The sequence below is a fragment of the Tenrec ecaudatus genome, chromosome 6, assembly GCF_050624435.1.
Source record: "Tenrec ecaudatus isolate mTenEca1 chromosome 6, mTenEca1.hap1, whole genome shotgun sequence".
Lineage (NCBI taxonomy): Eukaryota > Metazoa > Chordata > Mammalia > Afrosoricida > Tenrecidae > Tenrec > Tenrec ecaudatus.
This window is the reverse complement of record NC_134535.1, coordinates 125,037,059-125,061,977: the sequence shown is the minus strand read 5'-3', so window position 1 is coordinate 125,061,977 and position 24,919 is coordinate 125,037,059. Positions and strand designations below refer to the sequence as shown.

The following is a 24,919-nucleotide window of genomic DNA, read 5'->3' as shown; positions in this document are numbered from 1 at the left end:
AAATGAAACACAAACACGCGCAAAACAAGTCATAAGCGTTCTTTTTTTTTAATTTTATTAAGAAAGCATGCAAAAAACAACTTGTGAGACCATACACCCCCTCCCCAGCCTGCACCAATGCAAAGCATTATGGGTGGTATGAAGAACTCACCAAACCAGAAACATGAGGGTTGAGGAAGACAGGGAGGGTGGATCTACACCACAGGGCTGCTCCTTCTTTCCCTCTCCTACACTTTCTCCCTTGTTTCCTCCTGAAGGCAGTGAGCTCCTGCAATTTTGTACACGTCACCCGATACAACAACAATGACTATACTTCAAGCCCAGCAAGGCCGGACCAACAAGAAAAAGTAGTATTCTTCCCACTTCGTGGGGGCGGGGGTGGGGTGGGGGGACTGAAGCCCAAGGAGGGCCAGGTTTGTCCTACGCCATTTAACAAGGCTGAGCTTAGCAAAGGGGAGCAGGAATCCCAAGAGGCCTGATGACCAATCTCCAGATCCAGCCCCAAACTTCAATTACTCTGGCTGCCCACCAGGCTTCTCAATGATACTGGTTTTCAGAAGACACTGGTGAATTATCCACAAAGGATATCTGCACGTATGATGTAGTCTGCCCTAGCCAATGTTGTATGGATCTGAGCAGGAGAGACGTTTAGAACGAGGAGTGATAATCTGCAGAGAGGGGAGTCGTGAGAAGAAATGACTGAAGTTATGTGTAGGAGGAACAGGGAAGAGATGCCTAAAACAGAAACATGTACAAAGGCATTTTGCCACCCTCTAAGAGAAATTCTCCTTTCCCCAGTGGGAAATGCATGTCAGACTTCAGTTGCACTAACTGCCCTCGAGGCAACGGGGGATTCGAGTCATCCACCCCATTGCTTTCCTGCAAAGGCTTCAAAGAAATAAAGTGCTCTTTAGCTCACTGTCCCTTGCTGCCCCTGACTTCAGAGTCACTGGACTTCAACAAACTCTCACATACAAGTGGTGGATGAAGGGAGAAAAACAGCAGAAAGCCAAATTTCCTAGAAACCATGGGTAAATAAAAGAATAGGAACAGAAATCCCCAAAGAGAAATCACGGAGTGCCTTGTCCATTCCACCCAGTTTGTCCCGCAGCTCCTAAAAAGTGAGAATGTCACGAAATGCAAACAGAAGTGACGCAGTTCCTCTTCCCCGAATACCCGATGTTAAATGTACATTGAGTACATTGTGGCAATACATCATGGCCACTTCTCGTTCAAGGAAATAAGTTACCCGGGAGTCCCCGTGACCTTCATGGAACTCTTGCCTTTACCCCAAAGCCTAATTACACAAGCTTCCATTCTAGTCAACTGGCTTGCTAGACAAGCACTGCCTAGAGAGTTAAGTAACTGAAACGCCCCTCACTCATCTCTCTGCCAGCTCCCTTCTCCTTCCCCCTCATCTGCCTGCCACCAACACCCTGGGGTTTGACTCAGCTAGGAGAGGTGAGAAAGACATTCCCATGTGTCTAAGGATCTGATGAAACGCAAGAGTGACAAAAAGATTACTCTGTCTTTCTGGAGAACCCTAGGAAAGAGAGAAAGAAAAACAGTTGTGTAGGCTATTTATCCCAAACAAGTAAGGAAAGAAAAAACAAATTGCTGGGTGGGGAAGAGGGTGGAAGATCGTAAATGCCACGGTGGGAGCTACAGTTCAGGGTACGGGAAAATGGCTCTTAAAAAAACCAAAATGGCTACGTTGAAATTGTCTCCAGGAAGGTACACCTTTGTACCTATGCTGACGTTGTCCTCATGCCCTCTGCCAGAGAAACAGAGTTCTGGCTAAAATCCACTCCATCCCCTCACACGCCCTCCCCCCACCCAAAAAAAAAAAAAGGCTAGGACAAATCCCGTGGCAGCTTGTTTCCTGTGGCAGTATCCATCCCACTTCAGATGGACTCGCATTCCGTCCACCACTCCACAGTGCTCTACCGGGGGGACCGGCCTGGGCCTCTCATTCCACTCTCCTCCACAACCTCTAGTGGGGAATGAGGATTGTCAGAAGTAAGGGTCGAAGGTAGGAAGGGACAAGGGAGAGGCCAGAGGGCAGAATTAGCACCACTGAGTAAAACCGGCAAACTCATGACTGCTAAGCAGTGTTTTAGACCCTGTCTACTTGAAAAAAGTGGCCTCTCCAGTCCTGGGTCGAAACTGATACGAATAAGAAACAATTTAGGGCCAGAAGGTGAGATCAGAATTGAAGTCTTCAAAGAGAAAGACAAATCAGAATTTATAATGGCCACATTTTCCAGCCTGGTAATTTTGAAATTAGCAAAGAGTGGACACGGTCCAAGGTGTAGGGACAGGAAACTGGGGACAGTACACAGCCCATAATAACAATAACAACAATAATATAATAATAAGAATAATGGAAGAATTCGGAAAGAACAGGAGGGAAGAGAGAAGAATGAGGCAGAAAAGAGGGGTATCTTCGGCAGCATCTTGCAGGTGGCTTCTCTGACAGAGAAAGAAAGGAGAGAGAGAGAGAGAATACATATCTCTATGCAGGCAGGGGAAGGGATGGGCTGGGGCTGCTGCTCCCCCGCCAGGCTTCACCACCCTGATCAAGCCCTGGGCTGACGTCCACACACTAGGAAGCACTAAGTGATCAAGTCCCAGTCGAAGTCATCAGGGATCTCCTCAGTGGCGCCCGGAGGTGGGCCTGGCGGCCGAGGGACCATGTGGGGTGCTGTAGGGAGAGAGGGGGTGTGAAAGGAGCGTGGCTGGGAGGCTAGCCTATCAGCCCAGATAGACTGTGCTAGGGTCTAAAGGAGAAGGCGAAACGGGCTTGCAGAGGATGGTCCCTACCAGCCCAGAGTCACTTTGGTGGCAGGTTATCATTCCCGGGAGTTCTCGGGGGGGGGGGGGGGGGGGGTAAACTAGGAGTCAGTGGTCACGTGGCAGTCAAATACTATACAGCCACAGTGGCATTTATGAAGACTGTGACAAATTTTAAACGCGATATTTAGGAAGACTCTGTAATTATGATAGGAAACATACAGAGGTCCAGCCATATGAAAAAGGACCTAATCCGTATGTTTTCATTTATAGTACATGGACCTTGAATGTGCAGACAAGGAGTCAGCTATTTCCCCCCAAAATGGAAAGTGCCTGTAGTTAGGTAAGCTTATACACAAACAAACAAATAAACAAAAACAGATTCCGTTGCCATGCAGGCAATTCGGACTCCCAGCAACCTATAGAACAAAGTGGAACTGCTCCCCAGGGAGCACGAGGCTGTAATCTTTATGGAAGCCGGCTGTCACCCCTTTCCCCTCACAGTGGCTGGCTGGCTTGAACTGCCGACCCCTTGATTAGCAGCCGAGTGCTTTAACAACTACTCCAATGTGACATTTCTAAAAAGAATTTAAATATAAAGGATCTTCTCATGTTAGACTGACTATCCGTGGCCACTTGGGTCCCCCACTTCCGCTAAAAGAGAGAGCTGCTTCCCAGGCTCCTGATACTGACTGCCAAGCGACCAGCGTGTAGACCCTGGCCCCAGGGAAGCTGGTCTGAGTAACACATTCATTTTCTTTCCCTCAGTTCATCATCATCTATATTCCAAGCTAGGCAAAAATGTACTCCACTATTTTTCTTTTCCTTATAATGATGCTTTTACTTCCTTTCCGTATCACAGAGATAAATTCATTTTCATGGAAATCTGCCTCTTTTACTTCGCTGGCATCCGCCTCCCTAGCAAGTGGCTCCCAGCCGGCCTTGGGAATCATGGAGTTCCGCCCATCCCTAGCAGGTGCAGGCACGGAGCCAGGAGAAAGTAAAACAACCCGTCTGGGAAGAAGGTGCTGTGGCTGGTGGTGAAGCAAGCTTCCTGGCTCTTACCTGGGCGATTGTACGCTGATGGCTCCTGGGTGGGGATCGGGTACATTGGGGATGGGCCAGGATAGAGGTGTCCATAGGAGTTCACTGCGGAAGCAAGAGAAGGGTTACTTGAGTGAGTCCCAACAGAGAGGGGGGAAATGCACCCTTCTATCCCTTAATATCCCTCCGTTGTCCTGGAGGCTTTCTGCACAGGCTCTCAGCCCTTACCACTTAGGGTATGAAGTGACTAGATACTAGAATTGCAAAATGACAAAGCAGACAGATGACAGACACAGGAACATGATCGTTGAGTGCCTCTCATTCCACCAGTTAGAAGATCATATAAACGCAGGGAATCACCACCCCACCTGATCCCATCCAGGTGCGGCTACTTAGACACAAATCCCAAACAGGGCATTTTTCCCTAACAAAGCACTCTCCGTTTCTTAAATAATTTTGATCTTCCAAATCCAGTTCTGAAAGGAATCTTATGGTCCATTTCTTTTGTGCTTTTTCCCGATATTATTATAGATGTTCAACCAATGTGGCTGAACAAACTATCCCCACCACTCAATGTGGGCCACTGCCCATGAAATGATTTCTCTTGATTCTCTTTAGCCCGCTCCTACCTGCCTCCCATCTCATCACCGTTGCTAGCTCCTGGATGACTTGCTCTGTGCAATACCTTGGTTCATGGTGGACTCCTGTTTCCCACTGGTGAGGGCGCAGGAGTCAGCAATTCGGGCAGAGGTTGGGGGCCGGTGGGAGCCACCTTGCGGGGGTACGTGACCAGTCTGGGTAAGGAAGTGGTTGAGGGAGTCGCAGAGATTGGCAATGTGATGCTGGTCCAGGCTCCAGTTCTTCTGCTCCGCCTGTCGCAGGCTCTCCATCAGTTCTACAACAGGAGGGCAGTCAGTCAACACTGGCCTTGTTGAGGCCCCCCAATCCCTAGCAGACGTCTCCCAAAAATGCGGCACAAACCAACACCACTAGCCACTCGGATTCGCACTAATCATTTACATGTTTTAAAGCCCTTTAGAGTGCTGCCACACTCCTTCTATCTGTTCCTTACTAAAGGCTTATGGTTTATTTCCATTTCCTTGATGAATACACTCCACTTGAAAGAAAAGGAACGAATCAGCCATCGTCACACTGGTCCGTAAAGAGTGGAAAATAATGTCCTGACATGGAAGTCCAGGGGCAGTGGTTTCAATTCTGGTGTAGGATTCTGATTTCCCAGGAAACTGCGGTTCGACGCCTAGGGAGTATACCTCAAGCATAGCAATCTCTGGCTGTCATGGGAAACGTGTATGTGTGTGGCTGCCGAAGTGATTTCAGCAGGGTTTTCAGACTAAAAGAGATTAGGAAGAAAGCCCTGGTGATCTACTTCCTCAAAACCAGGCAAGGAAACCCCTGTGGACCACAGCAGTCCCATCCTGTCATATAGCCGTGTGGTCGTGAGATACATGTATGTCGGTGGATCTACTCCTGGCTAGGGATGGAGCCAAACCTGTCAACCAAGTCACAGCCTGATGCCTCCTGGGTGGTAGAAGAGTGTGAGACACTGGGGACAGCTCGCTCTCTCCCTTCATCTTCCTGCTGGATGACCTCCCTGAGAGCTGCCCAAGCCCTTCCATGTTCACCTCAACCTGTACTCTGAATCACTGCTTGTGGCTGCATGAATCTGAAGCGGGACTAGTTTTGGACTTATGGGCTAGTATTGGATTTACGGACTTGAGTTGGGCTAGGCGGGGATGTTTTCTCCACATATAATGACTTCTTGATATGAAGCTTTCTTATCCATATATGAATGTCACTGGATATGTTTCTCTCCTCAGTCCGGCCTAACGTTGTGCTAACACAATGAGGTGACCATGAGTTGGAGGCTGGCTCTACGGCAGCAAACACCACCCCAAGGGTTTCCACATTCTGGAGAGCATTCCCGCTCTTAAAGATCACCATGACAAGGATAAAGCACGGCTGGATTGTAAGTTAAGGCAAAGGTAATGTATAAATAGCATGAAGATTGCCCATCTTATATAATCTGGAGGGGAAACCATGAAAGCCTCGCTCTCCGAGCTTCACACAGCCATGCCTCTGGCTGCTGTGCGTCTTCCATGCGTCCCTCCTTCCCTGCCTCTGGCTGCTGTGCGTCTTCCATGCATCCCTCCTTCCCTCCATTCATCGTCTTTGAGCACTGACCTGAGAACTGTGACTGCTCAATGCTGGACCAATTGAGCCGATTCACCATCTTGAAGCTTTCTTTCAAGGAGTCGATATTGGAGCACCAGTCGGAAGGAAATGCTGGAGGAGAGGATAACAAGATACAGTGTGGACACAGGCCAGCGGAGCATATGCAAGGCCTTTGCAGCCTTTGTACAGCCCTCTCTTCAAGATCCTCAAACCACTGCACTGTTCCGGGACGTGAAAGATGATGTGTCAATAAAACTGCTAGGGAAAAAAAATAGGCTTGCATCTACCCATTGCACGATGAAAGTAATTGTAGGATCTCCCTTCCTGGGTGGTCTAAATGGTTAATGTGCTTGGCTGCTAACCCGAAAAGTCAGAGGCTTGAGTGCGCACAGAGGCACCTCAAAAGAAAGGTCTGGTGATCAAACTTCCCCCAAAATCAGCGAGTGAAAATCCTTTAGAGATGTTCTCAGTGAGAGCACACATCATATAAATTACTTAAAAAGGAAAACAGGAAACCCTATGAAGTGCTCTGAAGCATATGGGGTCACCAGGAATCAGGATTTGCTTGACAGCAACTGAGAGCGACTTAGGTAGATGAAGCTACCCATGGTTGGCACCAATAGCTCAGTGTTCAACCCCCAACCAAAAGGTTGGCAGTTCGAACCCACCCAGAGACTCCTTGGAGACAAGCCTAGCAACCTGCTTCTTAAATGTTCCAGCCTTGACAACTTGGTAGAGCAGATCTGCACAGCGCACAGCGGTCGCACTGAATTGGAATCGCAATGGCAACTAACGACAGCATTTGTTAGGTACAGTTCAGCTTAGACGCAGGAGAATAGATCCGTATAAATTGTTTTTTTTTAAATCCCAATTTGGCCAGGGATTCTATAATATAGAGCTAGCTCTACAGAACAACTTTCTTCCTCTGCTGTAAGCTCTGACAGGAGGGTGAGGCAAAAACAGACCCTTCTAATCCAGGACGCCCATATCTAGATGCCCACTCCAGAGAGCCATGTCATTGCACGCCCATCCCACTCACCAAAGCCAGCAGTGTTCATGGGGGCCTGGCCTTGAGCCTGTTGCTGCGGTGGGGGTGGCTGCTGGGCAGCGTGGGAGTGGGGGTGGTGCTGGTGAGGGTGGTAGCCTCCATGCCGCAGTGGGGGTGGGTGCATGGCCATCACCGGGGGAGGCCCATAGCCTTCAGCCACAGCTTGCTTCCCCCCTGGGGGAGTACAACCATCTGGGCTTGGGGTGTGCAGTGGAGGAGCACCCCCCACGCTCGCGGGGCCCTGGGCTGGCGGCGGCGGCGGCTGTGACTGCTGGGGCGACGGCTGGGGCGGTGGCTGCTGCTGCTGCTGGGGCGGCGGCGGCTGGTACATGTAGTAGTTGTTGGATGGCGTCATGTCTCCCAGCAGAGTCGAAAAGCCTGTCGGGTAAAGCACACAAGTGACTGGTGGCAAATATTTTTCGCTGGACGGGATTTTCCCCGGGTTGAGATGGGAGGCCTCCGACAGACACTGCCGAGGGACAAAGGTCAAGTTGTGTGATACATGGAAAAATAAAGGAACAGAAACCAACAATAATGGTCATTAGGGAAAGGTGACTGTAGATACCATAGTAACTGACAGCAAAGTCATACAATTACTTGTGTTAGGCATACTACCGGCAAGGTGGGTAGCTGAAAGTCTTCATCGTTTCCGGATGCATACTGAAATAGTGTTTGTGGGTGGAACGACATGCTGTCTGGGAACTGCTTGTAAGTATTCAGATTTTTTAAGTGTTGATGAGTAAATGAAAAAATTAAATAAATTATTGGTAACTGTTAAAGTTAAGTGATAGGCACTCGGGGGTTATTATACTACTTCCTCTCTTTTTGCATCTCTTTTAAATCTTTCAGAAGAAATAGTAACATAACATACACTAAAAAGGAAAAGTCTAACACTGAAAGAGAGGGGTTCTTGGGGAGAGAAGACCGCTGCTGTCCCCTAGTGGCCATCTTATAAGTTGCTTGCTTGAAGTCAGAAAGGTCTGCCCTCAGTTCCGGAAGGGGGATTCCTCTAACTGACTTCCCGAAGCAAGTAACCCAGAGCAGGGCTCCTGAAACAGCTGCTCTCCGGAACTCACCCAGGAGAGCTCAGAGACTTGTTTCTCTGAGCAGAAAGTAACCCCTCCTTGCACCAAATATAAGAAAGCAGGTAGAGAAGAGACAGTCATCATCTGCCACCCCCACCCCAAGGCAAGGGCATCCCTGCTCCAGGCTCCAGCCTCACCATGCTGTGAGGAGGAAGACGACTTTTCCAGCATGGATTTGTAGAGGTTGCGGAAGGACCAGCTGAGGTCCTGAAAGTTGATCTCCGAGTAGGAGAATTTGAAGTCGTTGTTGGTGTTGTAGAGCGGAGGAGGGCCTTCGGCACTCTCTCGGCCAGGAGCCCCGGCTGCCACTGCTCCGCCATCCACAGACCCTGTGCCCTGCAAAAAGAGGCAAGGAGGACCAGATTCAGGGCCTTACTGAGGGACCAGTGCAAGCCCCTGCTGGCCGTCCCGCTCCCCCGCCTGCCCCTCTTCACCATTCCCCATTGGACTTCAAAGGCCCTGCATGATTTCCTCTTTAAGGATCCTTCTCTCCTCGCTCTCCATTTCTTCTTTCAAGGCCTTTTCTCTGTGATACATTCATGCCCTTCTTACACTTTTTAGCTCCCATTCTTTTTAAACTACTTTTCCCCTTCTTCTTTTTGATCTTTCTCAAAGTTCTGTTATGGCCTCTCTCCACGTGCGCGCCCTTTTTCTCTTTTGATGTCCACTTCTTTCTCAACGTAACCTGCCTGCTGTATCGCCCGTCATCAATAAAAAAAATTTTGAACAGGGAGATACACGCATCTACCCAAGCATCCACCCAAGCACCCATCTTTAGGCCACCTCTGCTTCCTACCTGGCTATAACTGGCGAGGGATGCAGGGCTCTGAAGGGACATCTGGGGATTGCCCTCTGGAGGCAGGGAGGCTTCGCCACTCCCAGGCATGCCTCCCCGTGGGCTTTTGCTTGCCTCCTGCTCGGGTGAGTCTTGGGAGAGCTGAAGGTTGTGAAGAAAAAGAAATCTATCAACAGAGGCTCAGAATCCTCCCAGTAGCCATGGGCGCACCTGTACCGGCATTCTGTCTGTACTCAAAATAGGAGAAAGGATTGAAAATGCAGGACAGGAGGTAGGGGAACAACTGGTTCAGAAATGGCAGCTCCCTGGGAAGTGGGAACAACTTACATCATCATCTGGAGGATGCCTTCTCTTCCGGGAAATGTCAGGGCAGGTGTCAATTGTCCAATAGGAGCCCTGGAAAGAGAACCCAACCCACAGAGAACATAATCACTATGTGCGGAAGTGCCTAGCTTGTGGCGAGTAGACAGTTTTGATTCCCACAAAAAAATAAGTCTTGATAAGAAGGTCAATTCCTGGAAAATTGCACAGACTCCTTGAAATGCTGGCTAATGCTGAGGAGAAGATGTGTCTCCAAAGCTCCGGGAGAAGCACAGGCAGACCTGCGGTCCATCCAACACAGGCCTCAACTGTCCCTGCTCAAAGAGCTGGAAAAGCCTAGCCTTGACCCTTGTCCTCCTTCATGACTTAGGAACGACCCCTTGGACTTGGACTTTAGCATCCACAACTGTCAAATGAAGACAATGATCCTGCTCATCACCCTTCTGACAGTTGTGAAGTAAAAATCACGGGGAGTTTAGAGATAACCATTTCCACAAAGGTTACTACAGAGGAGTGAGGGGGCAGCACAGGCCAACTTTAACAGAAATATGCCTATTAAAAACACAAAACAATTTCCCAAGAGTGTTTTTTTTTTAGTCACTTATTTCTAAGTGGCCACAGTTTGTCAACAAGCTCTTCCTAAAAAAAAAAACAAGCTCTTCCTTTAAGATAATATAGAGCTGCTTCCCTCATTAACAGGATTTCCTCTTTGGGTAGGTAATTAAAACCACCTCTGGGTTGATTACATTCAACTCTCTCCCTTTCCTGCTTCTCCCTCCAACATGGAAGCCACGTCTCACCTTCCCAGGGTCATCTCGAGGTCTGGGCACCTTCCGGAAACACTTGTTGAGGGAAAGGTTGTGCCGAATTGAATTCTGGAGAAGCAGAGAAGCAAGTTAGATCTGAGCATTATGGAAAGCAGAAAAATTCCCAATGGCACACCAAACAAACTTACTGTCACCCAGTGGATACCAACTCACAGAGACCCTATAGGACAGGGTAGAACTGCCTGCCCCTTGGTGTTTCCCAGGCAGTAGCTCTACTCTTTCCATGAGTAGAAAGCCCATCATTCTCCCTCAGGGCGGGCAGCGAGTGGTTTCAAACTGCCGAAGCTTGTGGCTACTAGCTCAACGTGCAACCACTGCGCCACCAGGTCTCGTCAGTGGAACGAGGGAGTCTAAAATACACGACGCGCTGACAACAAGCAGTATGAGAAAGGCGAAAATGCTCTGAAATGGACCGGTGGTGACTGCCCAGTTCTTCTTAATGTGTTTGAACCATTGCATTGTATGAGATGTGAATTATATGCCAAGAAAACTTGTAAAAACACACTACACGCTAAAGCAGCGGCTCTCAACCTGTGGGTCGCGACCCCCTCGGGGGTCTAACGACCCTTTCACAGGGGTCGCCCCATTCAGAACAGTAGCAAGATTACAGTGATGAAGTAGCAACGAAAATAACTATGGTTGGGGGTCACCATTTAAAGGGTCACAGCATTAGGGAGGTTGAGAACCACTGCTCCAAAGCCTAGTAAAGTAAGTTTTTAGCACCTTTTAACTATACTGATGGAGAACATTACCTTATCAGATAGTGTGCTCTGGACTGAACTCTGTCCTCCAGAAATATGCATTGTAAAGCATGCCATGACCCCTGCGCGCGTGGTTAGGATCCCATTTCAGAACGAGTTGCGTGTGTTACGCTAAGAAGGCACGCAGGGTGTAACTTGAATCGATCTCCTTTGAGCTACAGGTCTCAAAAGCAAGGGAAGCCCAGATGAGGGCAGCGAGGTGCCACACCACATGAGGCCGGTCCAGAAGCCGAAGCTCAGGAGAGACCAGGGCCAACAGAGAATACCTTCCCCCCGGAGTCAGCACTCCGAATTCAGACTTCCTCTGGCTTTCTGAACTGTGAGAAACCAAATTTCTGCTTGCGAAAGCCACGCTCTAGTATTTCAATTATAGCAGCTCCGGAGCTTGAAGGCCAGTGACAAGTGCAGTGATATAAGAAACATGTAGAAATTCAACTGTGGCCAGGTAATGGCTATGGATTTGATAACCAGGGGCTCCTGGAATGCTGATTATAGTGCTTCAACCTTCCCACCCAGCTGACAGCAGGGAAATAAATACCTTAACATCATACCTGCGTGGTTCCCCCGCTCATCCACAGCAAAGAAAGACCAATGTTTTAAGGTTCTTAGAAATTAGGAGGGGAACAGGGGCACAGATCACCTCTGTTACCTTCCCGGGCCCCACACATTAGGAGGGAAGAAGCATTGCCATGTGTATGCAGGGGTTGTGGTAGCTGAGGAGCAAAGTGACACAGGGAAAGCTGCATGCTCTCAGGAGTCTCTGGGTCGTCAGCTGGTTAATATGTCAACTGGTGATTTTCAGGATGAGCGTCTACATTAAATCCCCAAGCCTGCTCAACAACGGGCAAACGTGGGGCTGCTTCAAGGACTGACAGCATCAGTCTTCCTTCTCTGATGGAAGAAGAGCCCCTTCTTCCTTCACCTGTGGCCAAGCAGTGCGTCCTATCATTACTGGCACGGTGGATGAGCTGTGGCTGAAGGGCCTAATTAAATCTTTATGTTTTCTCAGGCGATGATGACTATGCTCAACGAGGCTATGCAAATCTGATGAGATTCCTACCACTTGGTAGGAAAGAGTAACATCATGCCTCGGAGAGTGGCTTGAAGCCAGCAGAGTGGCAATAGATCTCTGTGAAATGAATGTCCCTTCTGAGGAATTGGAAGCTTCGAGGGCCTATGACGAGGATGAGGGCCTGCCATCCCCACAGCCCTGCCCAGCATGTGGCATCACCAGAGTTTTCCCTGGTGCTGTTTCTGAAAATTGTTCATCTCTGGGAAAAACATTGGACCCGGGAGATTTTAAGAAGGTCACCTGTCTGTGAGACAGGTCAGAGTAAAGTGAACTGTCATAGGAAGGGACAAAAGTAGAGAAAAAGATGATCAAATGTTAAAAATAACCCCAAGTAATGGCAATAACCGCACCTTCCAGCCAATGCCAGCATTCTTGTAGTAGGGGAAGTTATCACAGATCCAGCGGTAAATCTCACTGAGGGTCATCTTCTTGGCTGGAGAGGAGTTGATGGCGTAAGTGATGAGGGTCGCATAGCTGTATCTCGGCTTGCCATCCTGGTGGACTGCTGCCTCGTCTTTGCTCAGGGTGGCATTGGGATCCGTGGGTGAACCCGGTGGACACTTGCGGCTGCCCCCTGGAGGCCCAGCCTGCGAGGCACTTCCAAGCTTCTCAATGGTCGCCCGGAGGGTTAGCTGAGGGAGCCAGTCTATGGAGGTGAGGCTACTCTCTAGGTCAGAAGCCATGGTACTTCTGGGTTCTGTAGAGAAGAAGAGGACAAAGGGGAGAGGGAAACAGAATAGTTAAGTGTGATCTCAGATTCTAGAGACAAGCAATATTCACATCCTAGTCCTTTAAAGGAAGTAGACTTTCTTCCCAGCATAGTTTCTGTAGGAGACTCCTTTCCCGGGACAACGCTGAGCAAGATGTTCCCTGACCCACCTCCACCCAATCTGATACACTGTCAATCATCTACCAGGCAACAAGCTAGTTCAACTTTTCTAGTGTTGAGGCTAAAGGGCTTCTTCCTTCAAATAAGATGAACGGCGCCTGGTGGCATAGTGGGAATCTATGGCAGGTTGGGTTGCTCACCCCAAGGTCTGCAATTCAAACTCACCAGTCGCTCTGCAAGAGAAAGATGAGGCTGTCTGCTCCCCTTAAGACTAACCATCGTGGAAGCCCAAAGAGGCGGCCCTACTCCGTCCTCCAAGGCTGTTGAAGGGTCAGAATCAACTGGATGGCAGTGGGTTTGTTTGGGAGGTATAGCCCTACACCATAATATTTTATAACTGTATCTTTTACAGAATATATGTATTCTATATCATACTTATGAATGGGACTTCACAAAGTTTGTGGCAAAATTCCATTATCTTCATATTACATTTTTCCACAAACTTCTTGAACCAAGCCCCAAGCAAACGCACTGCCCTCGATGAATTCTGACTCGTGACAGTTCTATAGGGCAGGGTAGAACTGCCCCTGTGGATTTCCCAGACTGCAACTCTTTCTGGGAATAGAAAGCCTAGTCTTTTTCCCAAACTTCTTGAAGATACATAAAATCAAACCAATTCCCGTCAAGTGGTCTCTGACTCATGGTGAACCTCTGTGTTATAGAGTAGACGCTCACTCGAGTTCTCGAGACTGTGACAGCTCACAGGCAGATCACCACCACTGTCTTTGGAGGTGCTTCAGGTGGGTTCAAATAACTGACCTTTCAGTTAGTTGGCAAGCACTAAACCATATGGGCCACCCACGGGTCCCCTGTAGAAACATGGTTATAACTGTGTGTGCATAATACAATATATATAATCCATATATCTATATAATGAGCCCTGGTGGTGTAGTAGTTACGAGTTGAGCTGTGATCCACATGGTTAGCAGTTCAAAACCACCAGCAGCTCCGAGAGAGAAAGACTAGGCTTTCTACTCCTGTAAACAGTTACAGTCTCAAGCCCACGGGGCCTCCCTATGAGTCAGCACACACACAGAGTACAATAAAATAAAAGATACTTAGATACCAGGTACAATTAGCCAAGACCTATTTTCCAATTATTTGAAGATTATCCGATTTACATCCATCCATAGCAATATGCCACAAGCGGACTCTTAAGAGAAACCGTCTGAGTAAACACAGTGTATACTAACGCAGCACATGCCAACCCTTGGGGGGGGGGGGGAGCCACTGCCATGGAGTGGGTCCTGACTCAGCGACAACAGGGCAGAACTGCCCATGGGGCTTCAGGCAATCTTGAGGGCAGCTGACTGCCGCATCTTTCGCCCGCGGCGCAGCTGGTGCCTTCTAAATCAGAAGCACACACTCTTCTTAGCGCATGCACATGTGCACACGAGGTACGGCAGCGGCAGCCCAGGTAGACATTCTGTAAGGCAACCAGCCAAGGGCAGGTACAAGACCGACCCAGAAGCAGTGGGCCACACAGGATCACAATCGAGATCTATAGCATACATGACCAACAGAGCACAATGTCACACCCAGACATAACAGATCCTGAGCACGCGGAGGCCCTCGCACCTTAGAGCTTCCCCCTTTGCTCCCGCCCACAGACGCCCACACCAGGAAGAAGTCATCAGAAAGGGCCACCCCCCTCCCAGCCTGCTGGGCTTCACCGACAGGGGAGGGGGGAGACACCCAGCTGTGTGAGCACGGTAACAATCCGATAGCCTGGCTAAAAATAGCCACTCCAGGCGAAACGCTGACTCCCTTCGCCCGCCCTCCTCCTCCCTCCTTCCTTCCCAGCCTGGCACGCACGCTCGCTGCACCTCCATGCAAACTCCTGGCGCTGCCAGACCGCCCACGCCTGATGTTTGCACGCCCTGCCACCACCCACACAGCCCGGGCGCTCTTGCTGGCGGAGAGGTGTGGCTAGAGTGACATCTTGGTGGGAGAAGGTGCCGACTGATGGATGGTATCTGTATGGCAGGGGCCGGAAAGGCTGGCAGGAACCACTTGGTAGCCACTGACACTCCCCTGCAGCTGATGCCAGCAACCCCCTGAGCCTCTGCTGCCTAACAGGTTGGTGCCTGCTGCAGCCTCGGGATTCCAGCTAGCAGTTCTTCGGTGCGGCTGTGGACCATCCCATCCCGCCAGGGCATTTCTCTGGCAGAGTCAGGGATAAGATGGCTTGCAGCTCACTGTCTTGGGCAGGAACACATGTGGGTCTGTGCTCGCTAATCCAAACCCAGAGATACACACACATGCACACTTTGCGGTCCAGAGCTCGGGTCCAGCTTTGGAGCTGCCTCCCTCTTTCTCCTGATCCCAACAAATCCTTCGGGCTGTCGCTCTGCCCACGTTTCTGTCCTCGCTCAGTCTACTCCCATGACACTTAACCCATCCTCCTGAAGGGTGAACATCGACCCGACTTTCCGACTTCGCATGTACACACATGTGCGCCTGCCCTGCACCACCAACACACCCACTCCACACCACACTGAAGGAAACACCTTAGTGCCCGAGAGGCGAGGGCAGCAAGATAGCCAGTTGCAACCCAAGATTGTTTGACAAGAGAAAGGAAAAGGGGTGGGGGGACATCTTAAAAATAGATGCACGAAGGGGTTTTCTCTTACTCCTCAGCTCCTCTCCCCACCTAAACCACGGAAACTTGGAAACGAATAGGGACATTAAATCATCCTAAGATACTCCAGAGCTTCAAGCGCTTATACTAAGTCACAACCTCTGGGATCTAGCTGGGATCCTGGCCCTATAGCTGGCTTATCCCAGAGAACTCTTACATGCCAACGAACGGGTTTTTCGTGGTGAGAGAGTTCGGCTGGATCCCCTCCGGAAGAGAATCCCCAAACCCGCTGTCACGGAATCAATCCCCACTCACAGCAGCCCTCTGGGGAGGACTAGAACTGGTCCCTGGGGTTCCTGAGGCTGCCCATCTTCACAGCTCAGCAAGCACCCAACTGGCGCTGTTCTGCGACCTGTGGTTAGCAGCCCACGCCATCAACAGGGCTCCGGTCCCCAAAAGAAGCCTATCCAAAAGTTTTAAACGATTTCCTTCTGACCTCCCTTGGAAAACTCATCTGAGAAGCGCAGAAGCTACCAGGACTCTTTCCTTTGAAACTTCCCTACGTGGGACAAGGATAGTAGAATTTCAAGTGTTGAGTGCTCCTAAGAAGGGGCTTCGAAAAGTTGATGGGGGAAATTCCATTATCTTTTAACTCTATTTTCCCACAAATCTCTTGACGCTCCCTTGTGGAACCTATGTGGCACACCAATCGGCATGAATTCCTGAAAGGAAAGCCCTCTCAGCTTTTTGCTAATTGCTCGATGCCCATACCTACTCTAACACCAGGTTAGGGACAAAACCAACCAACCCAAAACCCACTGCCACCAAGTGGATCCTGGCTCAGGGGACAGAGTGGAACTGCTCCTGCGGGTTTCAAACCTTTACAGAGAGTAGCTGGTGGCTTCAGACCCTAACCTGTGGCAGTCTACTTAACTGCTGTGCCCCCACCCACCCAGGGCCCTTTCTGGGTCTTCTCCAGCACCCTCCCTGTCAGCCCTCCAGTTACCTGCCCGCGGAGCACTAAACAAATCTTCCTATCTCACCAGGTCCGAGAAGCTTGTGGAAGCCTGATCCTTCAGACCTTTCAGCGCCACTCTCTTTAACCCATCCCACTTCCTCAGCCCCTTCACTTCCCCATTCTTGAAGGGCAGCCCAGGTGTCAGAGCCCTCACCGCAACCCTCCCACTGAGTCACTAAGCATCCCTAACCAGCCCTTGCTCCCTCTGAATGCCTCAGTTTCCCCTTCAGTACAAGGGATACAGTCCCAAGCCCTGCCAAAGCTTCATCCCCAGAGGGCAGTGATTGGAGCTTAATGAGCTCTCTGCTGCCACACATTCCACGCTCCCCAAAATAATGGTGCGGGGCTAAAGCTCATGGCTATTATTAGAAGGACAAGTAAGAGGTACCTCCAGTTCTCAGTTCCAAGCAACCTAGTTACCCAGACCTCTCTGCAGGTGGGCCTCATGCCACTGGGCTCGGCAGAACCTGAGTCAGGCCACATTCTCCACGCGCTGGAAGACTGAAAGGAAATACCCATAAGAAACTGGGAAAGGCAGCCAAAGGGCAGGCTCCATCACATCCACAGGACGTCTACAAAGACTGCAGCCCGGGGAGGAAGACAGAGAAACAGAGGGTAAGCCTTCTGTGGAGGGGAAGGCAGACCCTGGATAAGACATGCAAGATTCAAAATAACAAGCACAGCTTTCTTCCTGTTTTATCTGAAAAGCTAGTAATTGTTTTCTCTCGGGTGCCAAGGTCAGGTATTAAGGAGTGAAAACTTCCTGACCTGTATCCAATGCCAAGACCAATATGGCTGTGGCTAAGTCAACCACATGAGGAATCGAGAGGCCTGCATTTCAATCCTGGCTCCACAACCTCAGGCAAGTTACTTAACCTCTTGGTGCCTTCGTTTCTTCACCTGTAAAGTACAGATGTCTAGACTCCACCATAAGCCTGTTAGGAGGATTGCCCTGTGAGTTCATATTTGTAAAGTGCCAAGTAAGTGCAGCTATGACTGTTCTTGGGTTAAGGAAAAAAGATCCAAAGTTTGGACATGAAACTTTAGAAAAGTGACAGACATTAGCGATAAGAAAGGAAGCAGCAAGTACCAGAGTTTGCTTTACAAAGCCAGCAGGGAGCCTGAAACTGTTTTCAGGCCATCAGCATCTCAAACTTTTCCTTTGGAGATAGTATCACCCCAGGATAGGCCAACCCGGAAAATCTCCAAGTATGTAGGAGTGGAGGAATATCACTTCTTATCTTCCAGAGGGAACTGTGCCTAGTCATAGGACATGGCTTGGAAAATAGCATTTTCTAAGTCACACTTAGCCCAACCCCAAAACCACTTGCTTCTGACTGATTCCATAAAAGGTGGGTTGGGGGAACTCAGGCTGAGCAGGACACCTGCAGCCCTTGGAGTTGGTATACCTGTAGGTGTCGTGAGATAGTTCAACCTGAGCCATGCAAGAAGTTGCTTTTCTGCATCTGATAAAGAATTTTTTAACAAGTCGGCTGCTGTTTCATTAAGGTTGGGTATTAAAAAAAAAAAAAAAGCAGGGGAGGAGACTTTTGGGGAAAACTAGACCAGTGTTTCCCAAAGTGGGGACATTAAAGGACACTGGAATGATCCAGGGGGACAGGTGTGGCAAAAGCAGATACCTACACTTTAGGCTAGATGATAGGCTATCGTAAAAATATTTTTAATTGCCAGGAAGATGCTGAGTAATTTGTTTTTTCTGAAAGGGGTGGTAAGCCAAATGAGTTTGGGAACTTGTATCTACAGTGAAAAGACTTTTGAGACCAAAGGCATCTGAAGTAAAGCTCTCTCGGTAGCCCTAGAAGAAGTGGGCCTCCCTGCCAGAGGGGGCCAAGCCTTTGCCCAAACTGGACATCCTTACTGGCAACTTCTCCAGGCCGTTGCACAGAGGCAGCTGCTTGTAGAGAAAGCTCCCCTCCCCCTCCAAAACCATACAATTCTAGACAGGTGGAGACTTCGCCGAAGAGCACACATATACCTATCTCTGCTCACATACCCTCTCCAAACATCGAGATAGAGCTACAGACACTTAACCTGAGAAACACATGCACACTGTTCTGTAACCTAGCCCCACTAACCTGTGGATTATTACCCTATCTTGTATACCACTACCAACAAGTAGATTCCAGGACCAAGTCGATGCACTTGGAGGCTATGGCAGGAAGCCACACACACAGAGGAGGAGGAAACAAAAAAGCCAGAGTAAGGGGAAACCTCCCACTTGGCCTTGCAGAAGAGAAGGTGTTTCTGAGCGGCAAGGCAGGAAGGCCATCATCCAACTAGTGCCCCAAGATTGGAAGGCAGGGCCGGGGGCTCCGCTAGAAGGATTTCCTAGCACTTTCCCCGGACTTTTCCTGAAGACTCCGGCTCCTATCTGGTGAAAGAAAACTTAAAAACAAAGTTTCAGGACCCCTGAAGCAAACAATCAACGGGAAGGGAAAGAATAGGATTCGTAGGTGCTTTTCCATCAGGGATCTCTAGCATATGGAAAGACGGGATTCAAAGATAAAGCAATGTTTCCATACATTTTTTTTGAAGTCCGTGTATCCACGTAAAAGACTCCTCAGAGATCAAATCTCCCCATTTCCTTGAGGGTCAGTTAATTTTGAAGGCTGGCTGGGAGGACGCTGGCACAACCAGTCTTCTCTTTCTATCAGGTCAGAAGCCCTGCAGGGCAGTGGGAAGGGCTACACGGGCAACATCAGAAAAGGACTTTAACCTGGCGGAGCTGCCATCCCGGGTCTTCTCCCCTCAGGATCTAGAGGATGTCTACTGGCCCTGTGGGCTTTATGGGTAGAGGGACACACCTGGCCAGCCATGGGCGGGTCTACAGGCGGTCTCCTGGTGTCTGCGATGGCGTGAGCAGAGGCACGCTACCCTTCTTGACAACCAATGACAGCGGGGTTGGAGAGAGGAGCTGAGGTGAAAGTTCTATGGGCCCAAGGTTACTGATAAGAAGATGTACACCAACAGGGGTCCTGGACAAGGCCAGGCTACATGATGCCGCAGTTAAGTTTTAAGGAGACCGGCTCTGCGAGTGACATGGTGGGGATGTGTCGCTCTTGGTACGCACTACGCATAGACTTCTGAAAAGGCAACCCCTTGGCCTTCGTCGCGGCAATATCCGCCTCCCTAGGGATTTCAAGTAACCCTCATTTCTTTTGGCCCCAACACCCGGAAACCCATGTCACCGAGGCTCTGCAGCAAAATACGAGTTCTAATCCAGAAGCTTCCTCAGAACACAGTTCCCAGAGGATTCGAAAGTGTCACGCCACCTTTCACAGCAACGAACCTCAGGAGCCAGCCGTCCAGTCCCCTACACCCACTGCTAGTGCCCAAAATTTGACAGCGAGAATGGAAGAAAACACTAACCTGTCTCCAAGGTCCCTCCGGCAAAGGGCGGGAACCACCTGGTTCTGGAGTTTGGGGTGGGAGGGAGACCCCTCTTCAGTGGCAGATGGCTGGTCTCATCCTCAGTGGCTCTTCCTGGGCCTGGCTGAGCCTCCCAAGCTGGGGAGGGAAACTGGGTCCCCAGAGGATGAAGAGCTGAGGCAGGAGGAGGAGGAGGAGGTGGTGGAGAAGGGAGAGGAGGAGGAGGAGGAGGAGAAGGAGGTCCAACCTGGGGAAGGTGGCACACCCCCCACACCCTGCCTGTTACCCTCGGGAGGAGGGGAGGAGCCTCTCCCAACCAGGAGCTGTCTCCTCCCCTTTGGGGGAGTCCCCCTCCCCCCCAAGCTGGATCTTTCGGGGGTGGAGGGCTCTTCCTGTCAGCTGGAGCTCCGAGCGGAGGGGCTCGGCCCTGTTCCACTGTCTAGGTACAAGGAAGTTGAGGGGGCGCGTCTTCCCCTCTCCTGAATGCCGGACGCCGGTTCTCCTCCTCCGCTCCTGAAAGTTAGGGCGCTCTCCCCCGTGAGTACCGGCTACGATGGACGGCGCCTACTCCACAGGCATGGCCCGCTCTCTCTTTGCGGCCAAAGTCCTGAACTGCCCGGAGTGTGTGTTTGGAGGGGTGGAGGCGCGCTGGCAGGGTCTCCCCGTGCTTCCTTTAGGAAGGATCACCCCTTGCCACTTTTAGGGCGCTCCGCCCGGGCCAGGCGAGGGATTTTCCTCTAGCAGAGAGGCGCGTCCCCTACAGGGGGGGTTCTTCTTTCTCCCGCTCAAGTGGTCGGGGTCTTCTCTTCCCCGGGAGGAGGGGGATGCTCCCGCCTCCGGCGGCTGGGGTGCCCCAGAGGGTGGGGTTTGTCGTACTCCCCGCTCTCCCAGAGCTGGCCTGGGCAGTAGGGGCCGGGAGGCCGCGGCTCCCGACTCCCGGCACTGGCTGCTGCGGCCCCGGCAGCGCCTCCTCGAGTCCCGGGCCGTCCGCTCCCCTCCGGCGCGTGGGGGCTCCCCGCGCTCGCCACCTCTCGGGCTGCGGCCAGTCGGGGCTCCCGGGAGCCAGCAGGCGGCCGGGCTGCGTCGGGGCTCGGCTCGGGCTCGGCTCGGCTCCGCTGCAGGCCCCGGCTCCTCCCCGGCCGCCGCGCCGCGCGCCGCGCCCCTCCCCCTCCCCGCCCGCCGGGCCGCCGCCGCCGCCGCCTCCCAGCGCGGGTTAAGGAGGAGCCGCGCGGCGCCCAGGCCGGGCCCGCCGCGCTCGCGCCCGGGAGCGGGGAGGTGGCTGCGCAGCCCCGGAGGCGCCCACCGCCCCGCACTCGCCTCCCGGCCGCTCGGCCCGGCGCGACTCACCGTCTACGCGCGAGAAGCCCCCACGGCTCTGCACCTGGAGACTCCGGGGAGCACGGCGAGCCCTGCACGGCCCGGCTCCCAGCTTACCGACTCCCCGGCTCTGGAACGCCTGAGCTTCGCTTTTCTATTGTATTCTATGCAGATGAGCACCCTTAGGAGTTACCCAAGGGTGTTTTGGATGGACTTCTGTCTGCCCCCGCCCCAAATAATGTGTGCGGCCTTGTGGGAGCTGGGGCGCAGTTAAGGTTACCTTGAGAGCATCCTGGAGTTTGGTGGAGACTTGTGGAATGAGTGGGTGCATACAAGGGATAAAGTTAACATGTCATGGAAAAACCATTGGATATTTATATCAGAAGATTTAAGTCCTAATCCTTGGTCCAGTTTTGTAAACTTGTGTGGATCACTTGTCTCTCTCAAATCTTGCTTAATAAAGAGGGGACTTGACCTGAACTCAGTGAAGTCTCTTGCAAGGGTCAAACGAGATGACTTAGTGACAGTGCTTTGCCAACGGTACAATAAAAGGATATGAAATAAGTCTGGTGTTCAGTTTGCTTGACACACTTTTCACATACCATCCAGAGTCTACCATCACCGCGTATAGAATGTCCTTGTAGCTCACAGCACACCCCTCTCTGCTCCAGGCATGCCTTTACAAAACCCTCTTTAGCGGGACAGAAAACGGGAATGCCTGCCTCCACTTTTCCTCCCGAAGGCTTTTTATTCCCTTGCAAATCTTTATACGAACATTCCATCCTATAGCCTGTTAAGCTTTTCTCTAACCATCTTAACTATTTTATCAATAAAATAATACTAAGGCAAAACTATCCTCTTTTAAAGAAAGACTGCATAACCAGGATTACAACTGGATGATCACCTTTCACCTGTAATCGGTAAAATATTTTCTCTTAATGATGGCAACAAATGTGCTTGACACAATGGATGGATGGATGGACTGTGGTGAGTTGTACGATCCCCCAATAAAATGATTAAAAGTTTTTTTTCTCTTGACTCAGTCTGTGATACTAGATTTGATTTCTTAGGTGTATATGTTATATATTTATATGTTTATATTTTATATTTGCAGTGTGCCGGTTATTGAGCTTTGTACACACTATCATTTAATTCTTGTAGCAATACCTTGACGACAACAACAAAAAGCCAAGCCCATTGCACTGAGTATAATCCAACTCATAGTGGCCCTACGGGACAGAGTTGAACGGCCCCAGAGAGATCCAAAGCTGTAAAGCCAGACCATCACATCTTTATCTCAAGCTGTAGCCGGAGGGCTCCAATCCCCCCATCTTTCAGTGAGCAGCTACGTGCTTCAGTAGTGCACGACCAAGGTTTCTAGCAATAGAATACTGTCTTGTTTGTTCGAGGCAGTTGGTCGTAATGCATGCACAGCAGAATGAAACACTGCTCAGTCTTGGGCCATCCTCCCAATCTCTGCTAGGTTTCACCCACTGTACCCATCATATCTATCCATCTTAAGGGTCTTGTGTCTTTAACTGAGCTTATACTTAGCATGGTGTCCTTCTCAAGGGACTGGGCCCTTCTGATAACACGTCCAAAGTACAAAGCAGGTCCAAAGCCATCCTCGATTCCAAGATGCATTCTGCATGTACTTTTTCCATGATAGATTTGTTCTTGTTCAATATTCTTCACCAACACAATTCAAATGTATCAGTTCTTTAGTCTTTTTTTATTCCTGGTCAGGCTTTTGCATGATTACTTTGATCCCACCCTTGCCTAGAGCTGGCTGGGTCAAGTCATCCTCCAATCCAGTCAGCCCTTTTCTTCCTTGTGACCTTTCCAATATCCTTCCAGGTGTCATACTGTAGTTTCCCCCTCTCTTTGAGGCATTAATTCATTCCTTCACATGCTATTACAGGCGGGGGGGGGGGGGGTGGATTTGGTAATGAATGGTTTTCTATATATTGGGTGTTTTGTTTCTTTTTCCAACTCTTGGCATTAACTATACACAATGGGAAATTGAGGGATGAATTATGATCTCCTTTCCTGGAGGCATGGAAAGATGAAAAGCTCAAGAATTTATTTGATGTGTATATGATGGTTGCTGCCATATTATTTGTAGCTAGAAAATGAGACACAACCAACATGGTATAGCTATATAATAGAATAGTATGGGGAAGTAGGCTCCTCCCCTGACCTTCTGTCTTCACTGCTGACAGGCACGGGTTCTCCACAGGAGCCTGAATGAGAAGAACAGCGCCTTCCACCTAAGCCTCAGTTACACAGAAATGCTACTCTGGGGAGCAGTTTTCAGGAGAGCCTAGAGAGACTCATCGAGTCTCGAGGATCACCTCCACCTTGCCCTTCAAGTTCTTCAGTTTGATAAGGCTATAAATTCAGCATTGGCTCAGAGCCTCAGGAACAGAGTCAATTGCAGGGGCTCTCCAAAGACCTACAGGTTCAGCGATACCATGTGGAGTTTTCGTTTGGGATGACATTGAGTGCAGACAGGTGAAGAGCTTCGGAAAGCGGACAGGGTGAAAATTGTAACCTGTGATGGTAAAAACACTGGCTCCCATACTAAAGGATCAAAAAAGGGGGGGGCGTTTTCATGCCATCTTCTGTTATTACGAAGAGAAACATAGAAGAGACATTTTAAATTCATATTTAGTAATGCGGAAATGTGCTAGGCTAGGCATGAATTCCCATAGAAAGATGCGTCTGACTTTAGCCTCTTATATTCCCTTTATTACGCAGCATGGAAAAATGGAACTTTCAAAAAATGACATGTCAGAAGTTATTTCCTATAAGCATTCTGTAAGAAACTCATTTGCAAACTTAAAAAATAATATTATTAGTTTTTAAAGAGTAGTTGTTATTTACTCTTGAATGGAGAATGATGAGTTGTTTTTCTTTTAAATATCCTTTTACTATCTAGACAATTTGTTAATAGCCATGGATTATTTTAAAATCAATTGTTTTCATCTGTGTGAGTAGATTTAAGTGAGAAAATACTATTAAAAAACGTTTGTATAATATAATGATATAGTTGCTTTTTCAAATGAGGGGACCTCAAAAAGCTTATGGGAAATTTAATTTAAAGATAAAAATTTTACATTTATTTCTCAAAATATGCCCCATTGAGTTCAAGACACTTTTGTAAGTGGTGATCCCAGCCAGCCATTTAGTCCATCTCTAAAGTACTGAAGATCGTGGGAATTTCACCATGCCAATACCATCTTTTTTTACATTATTAACTGAAGACAAAAGATGCCATTTTAGGATTTTTTTCCTTAAAGATTAGAAAACAAAAAAATCAGGATGAGTCAAATCAGAATCATAAGGTGCATGCTTGAAGATTGAACTTTTCACCAAATTACCTGTGTCGATAAGAGGAATGAGCAGGAGCATTGTTGACTTAGAGAAAGACTCTCTGGGGAAGATTTCCAGAGTGCTTTACTGCTGAAGCTTTGGTTAACTTGCTCAAAACACTCACATACAAACAGATGTTATCGTTTTTTTCGGCCCTCCAGAAATTCCACAGGCAACATGTCTAGAGCATCCCAATAATCTGTTGACATGACCTTTGCTCTTGATCAGTCTTGTTTTGCTTTGACTGGACTGGTCCCACCTCTTCTTTTTTTTTCTTCCCTAGTCCCACCTTTTGCTAGCCATTGCTTTGTCTTCAGGATCATACTGGTAAAGCCATATTTCATCTCATTTTACAATGATTTACACAAATGCTCTAGGATCTTGATCCCACAAGTTTACATTTTCTCTG

At 49.5% G+C, this 24,919-nt stretch overlaps 1 protein-coding gene and 1 pseudogene across 1 annotated transcript; one reads left to right on the top strand and one right to left on the bottom strand.

Moving 5' to 3' along the window:
- Window positions 1-32: 32 nt before the first annotated feature.
- Window positions 33-20,965, bottom strand: FOXJ2 (forkhead box J2). Its single transcript, XM_075552095.1, has 11 exons — window positions 19,819-20,965; window positions 12,291-12,637; window positions 10,081-10,155; window positions 9,287-9,355; window positions 8,960-9,100; window positions 8,301-8,499; window positions 7,070-7,456; window positions 6,040-6,141; window positions 4,523-4,732; window positions 3,859-3,942; window positions 33-2,704 (listed from the first exon to the last, which is right to left on the bottom strand). Exons 2-11 carry the CDS (start codon window positions 12,621-12,623, stop codon window positions 2,616-2,618), a joined length of 1,689 nt encoding a protein of 562 aa, XP_075408210.1. The 5' UTR covers window positions 12,624-12,637; window positions 19,819-20,965; the 3' UTR covers window positions 33-2,615.
- On the top strand, window positions 20,372-23,783 carry LOC142451652 (transcription initiation factor IIA subunit 2 pseudogene; annotated as a pseudogene).
- Window positions 23,784-24,919: the final 1,136 nt, after the last annotated feature.